This window comes from Perca fluviatilis, chromosome 15, assembly GCF_010015445.1.
Source record: "Perca fluviatilis chromosome 15, GENO_Pfluv_1.0, whole genome shotgun sequence".
In the NCBI taxonomy this organism is placed as follows: Eukaryota; Metazoa; Chordata; class Actinopteri; order Perciformes; family Percidae; genus Perca; species Perca fluviatilis.
Genome location: NC_053126.1, coordinates 9,340,185 through 9,355,930, shown reverse-complemented (window position 1 = coordinate 9,355,930; position 15,746 = coordinate 9,340,185). Strand labels below are relative to the sequence as shown.

The 15,746-nt window shown below is 36.8% G+C and overlaps 1 protein-coding gene and 2 gene segments (V, D, J or C); all 3 read left to right on the top strand.

Moving 5' to 3' along the window:
• Positions 1-6,157: 6,157 nt before the first annotated feature.
• On the top strand, positions 6,158-7,862 carry LOC120574365. The segment is given in 3 exon segments: positions 6,158-6,206; positions 7,357-7,440; positions 7,543-7,862. Coding segments are annotated over 3 exon segments (453 nt in total).
• A 2,896-nt stretch (positions 7,863-10,758) lies between these two features.
• LOC120574364 (immunoglobulin alpha-2 heavy chain-like) lies at positions 10,759-12,230 on the top strand. Its single transcript, XM_039824654.1, has 3 exons — positions 10,759-10,808; positions 10,905-11,255; positions 11,932-12,230. The coding sequence occupies exons 1-3, from the start codon at positions 10,766-10,768 to the stop codon at positions 12,228-12,230; spliced, it is 693 nt and encodes a 230-aa protein (XP_039680588.1). The 5' UTR covers positions 10,759-10,765.
• Positions 12,231-14,584: 2,354 nt separating this feature from the next.
• LOC120574640 lies at positions 14,585-15,021 on the top strand. The segment is given in 2 exon segments: positions 14,585-14,633; positions 14,717-15,021. Coding segments are annotated over 2 exon segments (354 nt in total).
• Positions 15,022-15,746: the final 725 nt, after the last annotated feature.

Sequence of the window (15,746 nt, the reverse complement as noted above, 5' to 3'; positions counted from 1 at the left end):
TAAGACTCTCCCAGTGACTCATCAGTAGACCTGAACAAAACCCCCTCAGAGCCTGAACACTTGTAACATGAAGCCACCAGAGGAGGACCCTCAGACCACTAATGGTTTCAGCACCAGCTCACTAAAAGGATGAAACAGTCTTTCAGATTTTTTTTAAATGGGGATTTATCTACAGTACTGTGTAAATTAATCCTCAAAATGTCAGTTTCTCTTTCATAACATCATTATTTCTTTTCATTAACAATCTAAAATGTGTTTGTCAGAAAACCAATTTCCACAATTCCACCACTACCTCTAGTCTTGTCAAGAGAACCATCTGGAAGGGCTTTGAAACTGAACTTTCCATTCAAAACTCTTTTCTTTATCCATTTCTGCTCAAGGCTTGTTTCTGCTAGCCACCCACAACATTACTGTGCATCACTTCCTGGTTTCCCCAAAACTAAAAAGCGTCCGAGGCCCAAATCACAACGCAACGCAGCCATTAATCCTACATCAAAAACAACTAGTGGTGTTAAAAGCGTTTGCGTTAACTCTTTATTATGCCATTAATTTTGACAGCCCTAGTTTAAATACTTGGAGGTTTCAATCACTGGTACATCATTGTCTGTACTCCCACAAGACAGACTGAATTACACTTTTATAAATTGTTTAATTTACCTTATTTAAATAATTAAAAAGAAATGCAGCTGAATTTTCTTCAAAAGTAGAATTTTTTGGCTCTGAATTTTACTAGTTTAAAAATCGATGTTTGGTCCAATAATATTGTACATAATCTTTATTTACATGAAAAACAGCAATTTGATCAAAAATGACTTTAGGAGACATGAGATGTTGTTTACCTATCTCAAGCCGATGAGGTGATTTACCTTCTACATGAACTTAAACCAATTTACATTATTCCATAATGGAATGTTCAAATGTTACAAAGTGACTTACAGTAAAAAAAGGATTAGTAACATCAGGTTGAAAATGTGAAACAAGATCAAAATGGTAAGAGATACAGTGAGATGATTTGCTAAAACACAAAATACAGTTAGGAGAAAGCCAAAAAGGAGGAGTCAATGCAAAACTCAGATATCTTCCACCTCTACTTATCTGAGTGCAGAGGAGGACAGAGAACAGTGGACACACAGTTTAACATGATGGACTATAGGACAGGACTGCTGCTTTTAACTCTCTGCTGGGCAGGTGAAGATTTTCACTGATCTTAATTTAACATAGCTTTTATTTGGTGTCATCAGCTTATTTCACTTGATGTTTTTTATCCTCTTGACAGGTGTTGATGGTCAGACTCTGACAGAATCTGAACCAGCGATTAAAAGACCTGGAGAATCCCACAGATTGACCTGTACAACATCTGGATTCACACTCAGTAGCTACCGTATGAGCTGGATCAGACAGGCTCCTGGAAAAGGACTGGAGTGGGTTGCTTATATAAGCACATCTAGTTCTCCTATCTATTACTCCCAATCAGTCCAGGGGAGATTCACCATCTCCAGAGATGACTCCAGCAGTAAAGTCTATCTGCAGATGAACAGTCTGAAGACCGAGGACACAGCAGTGTATTACTGTGCCCGAGACACAGTGAGAGACGATAATAGGAGAGTCATACAAAACTACTTCCTCTATTTACAATCACCACTGGGAACATTCAGTTGACTCAGTATCACTTGTTTTGCCATACTCTCGACAACTTCTATCTATTTATGTGGTGAAACTGTGTCTACTTCAAGTAGCCTGCATGAAGATCCTACAAAAAATCTACATTTTGGAAACATTTAAAATTAAAAAGCTTCCACATGATTTTCAGATTGTACACAAGTTCTTTTATGAAATGATTTTTTTATTCATACCAAATTTACACAACATCCTTGAATGAAATCATTTCGCAGCAATAAAAAGGAAACATGTAGATTTTTTCTCTGTCATTTTTAAAATATACTCTGACTTGACAGATTGTTTTAATACTGTATGTCTGTATACAGATCTTAGCAAAACACTTTTCCCATTATGAAAGAAGCTGGATCGGAAAAGTCTGAAGGCTAAAGTGGCTTTATTATTGTACTCGAGAGCCAGAGAGACTGGAGTTGTTTGAGCAGCGGTACAAAATCCTACAGAACTCATTCTTACTGGACTTATAGAGCACAACTGTCTCACATTCTTAATCTTTGAAGGTTAACCTTTATTAGTTGATAGTAAATGTTCACACCTTTTGATGCTTCAGAATTTACTCCTTCATAAGGTGCAAAATGAATGTAATGTATGAAATAAGTTAGAAACAAATGATGGGTGGAATGATTTTTGTCGAAAACTGATATAAATGGAAATACATTTGTTTGGTTTTCAAATATATAAAAGGTCAAAAAAAAACATTCTGAGCTGTATTGACGAAAAATAAAGTATTTTTAATCATTCTAGTCTTCTAAACATCAGTTACAATAATGCATCTTCTGCTTCTCATTCACTGTCATGTTGGTGCTTGAGAGTATCCCAGCATGCATTGGGTGGAACGAAGGTAAGCATGGAACAAGCACAGATCTTCAATAACAAACATTTCTTTGGGTTTCACAAGTGAGTAATCTTTCTGTTTAAAAGTAGCTACCATTCCTGTTTTAAAACTCTAGAGGGCAGACAAGGACTGGCTTTAACACGTATCCCAGTGACGTCCATATACAGGAACAAAGACAGGGAAGTAAAGCAGATTTTTTTTATTTAAATGTTTTCAGCGCCTAATGCTCCAGATATTGATGTTCTCCCCCGTATGATAATCTTTTACAAACTTTTCTGCCATGAAATGACCATAAACCATCACAATGCCACATCCAGGTGTGATGGGCACCACTGCTTCAGTCAATCAGATGATATGAATTATGCTTTTTATTATTGTTGTGGTAAAGTTGATAACCTAGTTACTCATTTTAAAATAGCATTTATAACTAATGTGGACACTTCCTAGTCGATGAAAAGGTATTCTAGTTTCATCAAAGAAGATTTTAGATTCCAGTCCAGATGTTTCCTCCCTGTGAGGAGGAGTCAATGCAAAACTCAGATATCTTCCAAAAAAGGAGACATAAGATAGTGTTTGTCGATCTGAAATAAAATAAAAAACATTTTTGTAATGATAATTATCTTGATAACTTTTATATATAAACAGTAACACTATTACATTATTTGTAAGTTGCAATTAACTAATTAAATAAATGTGTTCAAATGTTAAAGTGACTTACAGTAAAACATGGGTAATAATGACATTACCAGGGACGGACTGGGGCTAAAAAACAGCCCTGGACTTTCTCCCAAATAGGCCCATCATCCGGCCATTCGCCCGTAGCCGTGCACGACAGACACTAGCCGGGAAGATACTATGCCACAATACTGCCTATCAGACAAGGTATTCACAGCAAGTAACATCTCAAAACCAATGATGATAACTGGGGTTGTGTTTGAAGCCTCAGCCTTCAATGCCATTAGGCTACATCTGCATTGAAAATAAAATACAAATAATGAAATGTCACTGGCTACAGAAACCCCAAATTACACAAATTTGTAATTATAAAACAGTAGAGTATTAATGACAACACTTTCAGAGATAAAGTAGGCTTCTTGCTGTACCTGAACATGGGGATTAGATTAGTGTAGTTTTAGGTCTATACCAACACTACACTGACAGTGTTAGTTACTATATACTATAACTATTCAAATATAAATATATATAACATGTGTTGCTTTGTCTTAAAGTATTAGCATTGAATAACCTAATTAATATTTTCTCAAAGTTATTTAACACTTTTGATTCATATTAAGGCTGTGAAATGATGAAAATGACTGGGCCCTATCAATGTTGTCTGTGAAGCTTTCACAACCAACCACCATCTCTTTGCCAGTTCCACAATAGTAAACGCAAATATGAAAGACAAGGAAAAACTGCACTCTGATGGAAGACAGACAGAAAGTGCAAGCTAGGATGTTTTGGTTAAACTTTTGGTTACATTTGGTGAATTATTTAGTTTGTTAGCACGTTTAGAGTGGTACCAAATGCATGCCTGATTTTTTCCCGTTTAATTTAATACCATAATCTTCATCCTAGCAGCAAAAGTGAGCTCACTACAACCTCTCATATACAACCATGTGAAAACGCGGTCAACCCGTGATTCATTTCTAACGCGTTTAATGTTTCAAATTAACCTAACAAAAATGATTAAACACGTTAAGTGTGACAGCACTAAATGGCACGATCATTTTCATGATCATGATGCTCATGTTGAGCTGATTATGCAATTCGCTAACATAGGAAAAGGCAGCCTACAATGTTTCCTGCTCCTGGCACAATTAACTCAAGTCTAATGATGTAGGTCTACTCTTCTTCTTCAGTTTTATGTTTACACTCAGCATGTAAGTGATTGTATTTGCGCTCCCCTGCTGTTGGCTGTTAATATCACTTTAATAGACTTTGTTTTTTGTGCCGACGGCCCGTCGGTTGGATGGCCGTCTCGACTTTTCCAGAATGCACAGATTGTCAGACCGGCAATGGACATTACGTTAAAAATTAAATATAATCTGAATTCTAATATACGTGTAAGATTATTCTCACTGTAAGAATAAAACAAATTACGTTAAGCAGAAAGCCGTAACATGAAAATGTTTTGGGGAAAGATTGAAGAAAAACACTGTTCAATCAAAAAGGAGGAGTTAATGCAAAACTCAGATATCTTCACCTCTACTTATCTGAGTGCAGAGAGGAGGACAGAGAACAGCGGACACACAGTTTAACATGATGGACTATAGGACAGGACTGCTGCTTTTAACTCTCTGCTGGGCAGGTGAAGATTTTCACTGCTCTCGATTTGACATTTCCATTTGTATTACTGACATATTTCACATGAAGATTTTCTCTGATCTTTGTACCAAGGTAATGCATGACATGCTTATCGTTTTGGTTTGCAGGTGTTGATGGTCAGACTCTGACAGAATCTGAACCAGCGGTTAAAAGACCTGGAGAATCTCACAGATTGACCTGTACAACATCTGGATTCACATTTAGTAGCTACAGGATGAACTGGATCAGACGGAGGCTCCTGGAAAAGGACTGGAGTGTGTTACAGTATCTACAGTACTAACATCTACTACTCTCAGTCAGTCCAAGGCCGGTTTACCGTCTCCAGAGACAACAGCAGAGAGCAGCTTGTATCTGCAGATGAACAGTCTGAAGACTGAAGATTCTGCTGTTTATTATTGTGCTCGGAGCCACAGTGACACAGGAAGGAGCAATGCTGTACAAAAACCTCAACATGTCAAAACATGTGAAATCTTCTTTTCTCATTCACATAATAAGCTTCAGTTCAACATCATCAACACATTCAGAGAAACAGTCTCAATAAAACTCCATTCAGACATGTTTTATTGTAGATCCCCCATATATAGTTGACAATAACTATTCTGTTAATCTGTTGGTTCTGTTGTGAATATAAATCTATTGTCTGACATGTTTGACTTGTGTTAGACAATTTGCGATAAAAACAAATGGAATTTAAGTTTGTTTTTAAGTTTGTAATAATAACTACATTTTCGTTAATGTGTCAAAAATATATTCATATCACAATTTAAAGCTTTACTTGTGGCAGGACAGTTCATCCTTCTTTTATAGCCTGTCAGTGGCCTTCTCTATGCAAAGTGAACTTCCTCACAGTCTGATATAAAGACTTGATATCATGCTGTTCGTTGCAGAAGAAGAGAAGCTCCCATCAGATCACCTTCAATAGCAACCATGTTCTCTGTAGCTGCGCTGCTGCTGCTGGGCTGCGATCCTGTGAGTCTCACTGAGGCAGAGACACTGACAGTATGATCACAGCACACTGTTCACTGTTATTACACTGATTCAATACTCAACATGTTTTCCTCCACAGGTGTGAAGTGTGAACAGTTGACCCAGCCAGCCTCTGTGACTGTGCAGCCAGGTCAACGTCTGACCATCACCTGTCAGGTCTCTTATTCTGTTAGCGGCTACTACACAGCTTGTTCAGACAGCCTGCAGGGAAAGGACTGGAGTGGATTGGAATGGCAGCAGTTGGATCCACGACATACTTCAAAGATTCATTGAAGAACAAGTTCAGTATCAGCTTGGACTCTTCCAGCAACACAGTGACTCTAAATGGACAGAATGTGCAGCCTGAAGACACTGCTGTGTATTACTGTGCCAGAGAGCGACAGTAACACAAACCTTCAGTAGACCTGAACAAAACCCCTCAGAGCCTGAACACTTGTAACATGAAGCCACCAGAGGAGGAGCACTCAGACCACTAATGGTTTCAACAGCAGCTCACTGTTACAGTAAAGAGAGAAACAGACATATTTAGCAAATGAAAACGTAAAAGTAATATAACTGCTCTGTAATGTTTTAATTTTTTTTATCGTTTTTAATTGTTTTAAGTAAAGCACTTTGAATTGCCCTGTTGCTGAAATGTGCTATACAAATAAAGCTGCCTTGCCTTAAAGGATTTAGTTTTTTGCATTTTGTCACGTTTCAGTTCCTGAGCAGCTGTTTTCCTCTAAAAGGCTCCAAGATTCTCTGTATGTCTGTTTCTTTAAACATCTGCAAGCACTGAAACCAATAAAAGTCTTTTATTAAAAGCTGCAAAATATATTACTATTCACATGATTGTGGCTGCTGTCAATGTATTTATGTTTGCACCAAATACAGTCAGTAAGCAAATATATGAAAAAATAAATGCAGGTAGCAGCTACTACACAGCTTGGATCAGACAGCATGCAGGGAAAGGACTGGAGTGATTGTACATGGTGGTGTTACATCCACCAAACTACAAAGATTCACTGAAGAACAAGTTCAGTATCGAATTAAGACTCTCCCAGTGACTCATCAGTAGACCTGAACAAAACCCCTCAGAGCCTGAACACTTGTAACGTAAAGCCACCAGAGGAGGAGCCCTCAGACCACTAATGGTTTCAACAGCAGCTCACTGTTACAGTAAAGAGAGAAACAGACATATTTAGCAATGAAAACGTAAAAGTAATATAACTTTGTTTAGTATAATATGTACAATAATAGTAAATAAGTGGAGGCATTTTCCAAAAAGTGTCTTCTCTGTCTGATTAACAATATTCACGTGAATGACGGACAGCATTATTTCAACTCATAACTGTGTTTTTAAAAGCTCTTAATCTCACAATCTTGTTCACATCTTGCTTTGACTAAATAAAGCATATTTTTTCATAAATAGATGGTTATTCATGGAATCCACACACAGGAAAACGTTATTACTCTTGAAGACTAATACACACATTAGAAACCCTGAATAGTCAGATGAATGATGGAGATAATGTTGATTTGTGTTTCCACAGGTGTGAACAGTATTGATCTCATCCGGACAGACTCAATGGTTGTGCAGCCTGGACAGTCTCTGACCATCAGCTGTCAGGTCTCTGGTTATTCTTTGACTGATGACACCTATGCAACGCACTGAAGACACTCTAGTGTAACTATTTAACCTCTGTGATGGTTGATTATCACAATTTCTTTCCTTACAGGAGTTTGGAGTGAGATCAAACTGGACCAGTCTCCCTCTGAGGTGAAAAGACCTGGAGAGACAGTGAAGATGTCATGTATCATATCTGGTTATAGCATGACAAGCAAGAATATTCACTGGATACGACAGAGACCAGGAGAAGCTCTGGAGTGGATAGCGTGGATGAACACAGGTTCAAACTCTGCTATCTATGGCAGCTCCTTTCAAAGCCGTTTCATCATGACTGAAGATGTTCCCAGCAGCACTCAGTACCTCGAGGTCCAGAGCCTGACAGCAGCAGATTCTGCTGTTTACTTCTGTGCTTTCGAAGAGACACAGTGACTGAAGACAGTGGAACAGCTGCACAAAAACCTCCGGGACACAACAAACTACAATGTGATCTTACTGTAAAGACATCTGAGTTTTCTCACCGCCTGAAAAGCACTTTGATATATCCACATAAAATGTCCATATATTTTAAACTCACAAGTACATATTTATTTTTATAATGATGTCACATCCTCTACAGTAATAGACATAGTTCTTTCAATTGTCAAACCATTATCTAATTTGCCAAAGTCTTATTCATGCGTTACTAACCATGAATGGTATAATAGTATGACACAGTGAGATCAATACAAAGCAGTTGTCATAAATGATACTAGATGTTGGTGATCAGAATGAAACTGATTATTTATATTATTGCCAATACTCTCATGTGCGCTCATTCTGCTCACAGAGACCAATGAGAAACAGAGCCTTGATACTTTGTATAACACTTGTAACATGAAGCCACCAGAGGAGGAGCCCTCAGACCACTAATGGTTTCAACACCAGCACACTGTTACAGTAAAGAGAGAAACAGTCTTAGGTTCTTAATTCTCTTGCTGGAGTTTAAATAATTTCACTGATCATTGTCTCTTCTCCCACAACAAAACTGAATTACATGTTTACATTGTTAAATGCACACAACTGAAACATGTTGCATGTCAGAGTTTTCCTGGAACAAATGCATGAAACCCTGATCTTATTCTAAGGACTCAAAATTTCAAATTTGAAAAAAGGAGACATAAGATAATGTTTGTCGATCTCAAACCAAGCATACAAGGTAATTTAATAAATTAAAATCCAATTTTCTAATGATAATTATCTTGATAACTTGTATATATAAACAGTAACACTATTACATTATTTGTAAGTTGCATTTAACAAAAACATCTGCCAAGTAAATAAATGTGTTCAAATGTTAGAGTGACTTACAGTAAAACATGGACAATAATCACATTACGTTAAAAATGTAAATAGAATCTGAATTCTAAGATACAGTAAGATTATTCTTACTGTAAGAATGACCAAATTACGTTAAGGAGAAAGCCGTAACATGAAAATATGTTTTGAGGAGAGATTGAACAAAGGACACTGTTCAATCAAAAGGAGGAGTTAATGCAAAACTCAGATATCTTCCACCTCTACTTATCTGAGTGCAGAGAGGAGGACAGAGATCAGTGGACACACAGTTTAACATGATGGACTATAGGACAGGACTGCTGCTTTTAACTCTCTGCTGGGCAGGTGAAGATTTTCACTGATCTTAATTTAACATAACTTTTATTTGGTGTCATCAGCTTATTTCACTTGATGTTTTTAATCCTCTTGACAGGTGTTGATGGTCAGACTCTGACAGAATCTGAACCAGCGATTAAAAAACCTGGAGAATCCCACAGATTGACCTGTACAACATCTGGATTCACATTCAGCAGCTTCGCTATGAACTGGGTCAGACAGGCTCCTGGAAAAGGACTGGAGTGGATTGCTACTGCTGATACTGGTAGTGGCAAATACTACTCTCAGTCAGTCCAAGGCCGTTTACCGTCTCCAGAGACAACAGCAGAGAGCAGCTATATCTGCAGATGAACAGTCTGAAGACTGAAGATTCTGCTGTTTATTATTGTGCTTCGAGAGCCACAGTGACTGGAGTTGGTTGAGCAGCTGTACAAAATCCTACAGTACTCATTTCTTTCAGGCTGGTAGTGCACAAGTCTGAAATAGTTTTCATAAAATGTATATATTTAAACATTTAATATTACATTTTTGTTGTTTTCAGGTTGTTGTTATTTTATATTCTGTAATTTTATTTTCATATATGATTTTATTATAAATTAATAATTCTCCCTGCATTATACACAAACTTGAAAACACATTAAAAACACAATACAAATCACTCATTGATAAAAGGTCCAAAGACAGCCCAACAATCTTGCTGAAATTAAACTTCTAGAAATACTTTACATTTCTACAAAGTGAGACACAATACTGTCTGTAAATGATATGATGTGGAATCTATGAGAATGAAAAATAATGTTACTGTTTCTTTTATAAAATCACTAGAGGACAGTCAGTGTCTAGTTTCTCTCTCCTCTGTTACTAAAAGGAGAAACTCAGATCTGCTGTTCTCATTGATCTTATCTGACTGATACTCAAACTCTGAAATGATTCATATTGCTCTGTAATAAAATCAATAGGTAAATAAGAATATGCCACTCTTTTCATCACATACTGTAATATCATTAAAATTATTTCTAAGAGAAAACAGCTGAAAGTGGAGGTCAGTGATGCCAGCATTTAACGTTATAGTTTAGAATGAATTTACTTGTATCGTGTATAGAGCTAACTATTTTATATAAAAAAGCTTATTTTATAATTTGTTATGGTTCTTAATTCAATTTGTCAGCCACAGTTTTCATCAATTGAAATACTTTAAAATTACAATCAATGATACACCATAATATGTATATACTGTATAATCTTCAAGTGATGGAATAAATTCAGCTCACATCTCAATTTTGAAAGAATGTAATCTAACTAAAGTAGAAATGAATCCTCAAAGTCAGTCTCTCTTCCATAATTTCATCTAATAATTATGTAAATCATAACTGCATCAGAAACGAAATAGTGTTTTGCAAACATAATTGTGATGATAATTAGTCAAACTACAAAAAACAATCTTTTCATTAACTATCAAAAATGTTTTTGTCAGAGATTCAAGTTCCACCTTTTCTTTGTGAGTGATGAAGACCTGAACTTTTCATCTTCATTTTGATTTATTCAAATATACTTTTAGTCAGCTGATTTACTATCATCAGTATGTAAATCAGCCTCCTTTTGTGTGGCCTCATAAAGAAGTGAAGAGTGTGTGTGTCAGTGAGAGACAGAAGAGCTGACATCAGTTCAGCTTCAACATCAACATGTTCTCTGTAGCTCTGATACTGCTGCTGGCTGCTGGATCCTGTGAGGAGCTTTCAGTGGATTCACTCTAATACACACATTAGAAACCCTGAATAGTCAGATGAATGATGGAGATAATGTTGATTTGTGTTTCCACAGGTGTGAACAGTATTGATCTCATCCAGACAGACTCAATGGTTGTGCAGCCTGGACAGTCTCTGACCATCAGCTGTCAGGTCTCTGGTTATTCTTTGACTGATAACAGCTATGCAACAGGTTGGATCAGACAGAGTGAAGGAAAACCAATGGACTGGATTTCCCATCAGTGGGGAACAAGTGGCCTTCGTCAAAATAATGCTCTGAAGAACAAGTTCAGCTACAGCAGAGACACTTCTGCTCTAACAGTGACTCTAAAAGGACAGAATGTGCAGCCTGAGGACACAGCTGTGTATTACTGTGTACGTCAGCCCACAGTGATACAAACCACCAACAGACCTGCACAAATACCCAGTAAGCAGCAAGACTCAACCACACACACATTTTCTAAATGTGAACATTAATAAAGACAGCACTCATTGCAGCGTTAATAAACATTAACGGTTATGAAGTTATTTTTTCCTGTCCAATGCAAAGGGATAGAAAATAATATAATAATTTTAAACAGCAGCTATATATCTTCACAAATAGGATGTAAATATCCCTTCTGGTATTTGGACTACTGTAGATGAAAAAAGCTCTAAACTGCTACATCGTTAGCTAACAATCATTGTAGAACATTGTATTTTATTTCCCATTATTTTCTGTCAGTCCAGAAATCAGTTTCATATTTCACAGTTTCCTCTGCTGTTGTAGAGATACTCTACTTATGGAAATGTATCTGTGTGACATGTTCCCATTTTAAACCTGTAGAGGGAGGTCTATGCAAACTCGTCCTCTCTTATAAACACACCATCAGCAACTTGTGCCAGAAAACTGGGACGGTTTGATATATTTCTGAAACACTCAGATCAGAAAGCACTGAACGACGACTGCTTCTCCCAGAATGGAAAACACCATTATCTGGAGTTTTTAATTGTAGTTACTATTCATGGTGAGAAAAAAATAATTCTGCTTTACTTCTTTAGTAAATGTCCAACCTGTAATTTACAAGTTTGTTGGATGATTATCACAATTTCTTTCCTTACAGGAGTTTGGAGTGAGATCAAACTGGACCAGTCTCCCTCTGAGGTGAAAAGACCTGGAGAGACAGTGAAGATGTCATGTATCATATCTGGTTATAGCATGACAAGCAAGAATATTCACTGGATACGACAGAGACCAGGAGAAGCTCTGGAGTGGATTGGGTGGATGAACACAGGTTCAAACTCTGCTAGCTATGGCAGCTCCTTTCAAAGCCGTTTCATCATGACTGAAGATGTTCCCAGCAGCACTCAGTACCTCGAGGTCCAGAGCCTGACAGCAGCAGATTCTGCTGTTTACTTCTGAGCTCGCGAGACACAGTGACTGAAGACAGTGGAGCAGCTGCACAAAAACCTCCATAGACAACAAACAGCAATTTGATCTTACTGTAATGACATCTGAGTTTTCTCACCACCTGAAAAGCCCTTTGATATATCCACATAAAATGTATATATATTTTAAACTCACAAGTACATATTTATTTTAATAATGATGTTACAACCTCTACAGTAATAGACATAATTCTATCAACTGTCAAACCATTATCTATATTGCCAAAGTCTTATTCATGAGTACTAACCATGAATGGTATAATAGTATGACACAGTGAGATCAATACAAAGCAGTTGTCATACATGATAATAGATTTTTGGTGATCAGAATGAAACCGATTATTTATATTATTGCCAATACTCTCATGTGTTGCCCAATCTGCTCACAGAGACCAATGAGAAACAGAGCCTTGATACCAAGATTAAACATACTGTAATTTAACACATTTGAATAAACCTTGAAAAAAACAGATGTAATTTGTGTATTATTAGAATACATGTGGCTATAGATTTAATACTGATAAACATGTTACACAAATTAAGCACATTCATTTCCCAGTTTCATTAAATATCTCCAGTCCAGATGTTTCCTCCCTGTGAGGAGGAGTCGATGCAAAACTCAGATATCTTCCACCTCTACTTATCTGATTGCAGAGAGGAGGACAGAGAACAGTGGACACACAGTTTAACATGATGGACTATAGGACAGGACTGCTGCTTTTAACTCTCTGCTGGGCAGGTGAAGATTTTCACTGATCTTGATTAAACATAATTCTGAATTGTGTAACAACTAAGATCATGTGATGTTTTATATCTTGACAGGTGTTGATGGTCAGACTCTGACAGAATCTGAACCAGCGATTAAAAGACCTGGAGAATCCCACAGATTGACCTGTACAACATCTGGATTCACATTCAGCAGCTACCCTATGGCCTGGATCAGACAGGCTCCTGGAAAAGGACTGGAGTGGATTGCTACTACTGATACTGGTGGTAGCACCAAATACTACTCTCAGTCAGTTCAAGGCCGTTTTACCATCTCCAGAGACTACAGACAGCAGCTGTATCTGCAGATGAACAGTCTGAAGACTGAAGATTCTGCTGTTTATTATTGTGCTCGAGACACACAGTGACTGGAGTTGGTTGAGCAGCTGTACAAAATCCTACAGTACTCATTCTTTCAGGCTTTTTGTGCACAAGTTTGAAATATTTTTCATAAAATGTAGATATTTAACCCTTGTGTGGTGTTCATATTTTTTTTACACAGCCAATGTTCCTGGGTCTGGTGGACCCTCCACATTATTAGGCTTTTAAATCAATACAGCCATACCAATTTATGTAAAAATACTTAATAGATGTTTACTATAGCTCAATTACCAATGATATGTACATAATGTATGGTTCATATTTGCCGTTTACCCCTGTGAGATCACATTTCTGATCATATGATCATTTTCCTTTTTTGTGAGAAAACAGGGAAATTAAATTATAAAAAAGGTAAAAAAAAAAATAGAAACAAGATTTTTCATCTTTACTGGTGCTTATTTCTTAGAACATAATGAGAACAGGTGAAAGTGCTTGAAATGTAACAATTTTGTAGCTTTGTGTGGGAATAGCAGGTTTAGAAAGACAACATAGTTTCATAGCACCTACATTTAAATACACTCGGGTCTGATAGACCTGAACACCTCATATGTAATGATTATGTGTAGGGGGGGTGTACCATGTACAGTCATTAAAAATAAGTTATTTTTTATGTTCTTCACAGAAAATGAGCCAAGGCCAATGAGTGTGAGTTTGAAAAATAATAAATATCATAATTTTTCTTTTAGCAAACATTGAAAATGGGTCCCACACAAGGATTAATATTTTATATTACATTTTTGTTGTTTTCAGGTTGTTAATTTGTTTTATATTCTGTAATTTTATTTTCATATATGCTTTAATTATAAATTAATAATCCTCATGATTCATATTGCTGTTTAATAAAAATCAATAGATAAATAAAAATATGTTACTCTTTCTATCGCACACTGTAATTTCGTTAAAATTATTTCTAAAAGAAAACAGCTGAAAGTGGAGATGAGGGATGACAGCATTTAACGTTTTTGTTTAGAGTGAATTTACTCGTATCGTGTATGGAGATATCTATTTTATATAAAAAAGATTATTAATGTTTGAAGATAGAATAATAATATAGTCATTAAATATCTCCAGTCCAGATGTTTCCTCCCTGTGAGGAGGAGTCGAGGCAAAACTCAGATATCTTCACCTCTACTTATCTGAGTGCAGAGAGGAGGACAGAGAACAGTGGACACACAGTTTAACATGATGGACTATAGGACAGGACTGCTGCTTTTAACTCTCTGCTGGGCAGGTGAAGATTTTCACTGATATTTATTTGACACAGTTTTAATTTCTATAACTGACATATTTTACATTTTCTTTTTGTCTTGACAGGTGTTGATGGTCAGACTCTGACAGAATCTGAACCAGTGGTTAAAAGACCTGGAGAATCTCACAGATTGACCTGTACAGCCTCTGGGTTTGACTTTGGTAGCTCTTGGATGGCCTGGGTCAGACAGGTTCCTGGAAAAGGACTGGAGTGGGTAGCAACTATTGAATATGATAGTGACAGAATCTTCTACTCTCAGTCAGTCCAGGGCCGGTTTACCGTCTCCAGAGACAACAGCAGAGAGCAGCTGTATCCGCAGATGAACAGTCTGAAGACTGAAGATTCTGCTGTTTATTATTGTGCTCGATAGACACAGTGACTGAAGACAGTGGAGCAGCTGCACAAAAACCTCCACAGACAACAAACAACGTGATCTTAATGATATCTGAGTTTTCTCACTGCCTGAAAAGCACTTTGATATATCCACATAAAATGTCTATATATTTTAAACTCACAAGTACATATTTATTTTTATAATGATGTCACATCCTCTACAGTAATAGACATAGATCTTTCAATTGTCAAACCATTATATAATTTGCCAAAGTCTTATTCATGAGTACTAACCATGAATGGTATAATAGTATAATATAAATATATCATATGATCATGTCATATAATATATGACACAGTGAGCTCAATACAAAGCAGTAATATAAATGATACTATATTTTGGGGATCAGAATGAAACCAATTATTTCTATTATTGCCAATGCTCTCATGTGCTGCCCATTCTGCTCACAGAGACCAATGAGAAACTTTGTATAACACTTGTAACATGAAGCCACCAGAGGAGGAGCCCTCAGACCACTAATGGTTTCAACACCAGCACACAGCCTGCACTCTTGCTGGAGTTTAAATACTTTGGGGTTTCAATCACTTATCATTGTCTCTTCATCAACAACAAAAACTGAATTACATGTTTACATTGTTAAATGCACACAACTGAAACGTGTTGCATGTCAGAGTTTTCCTGGAACAAATGCATGAAACCCTGATCTTATTATCAGGACTCAAAATATGAAATTTAAAAAA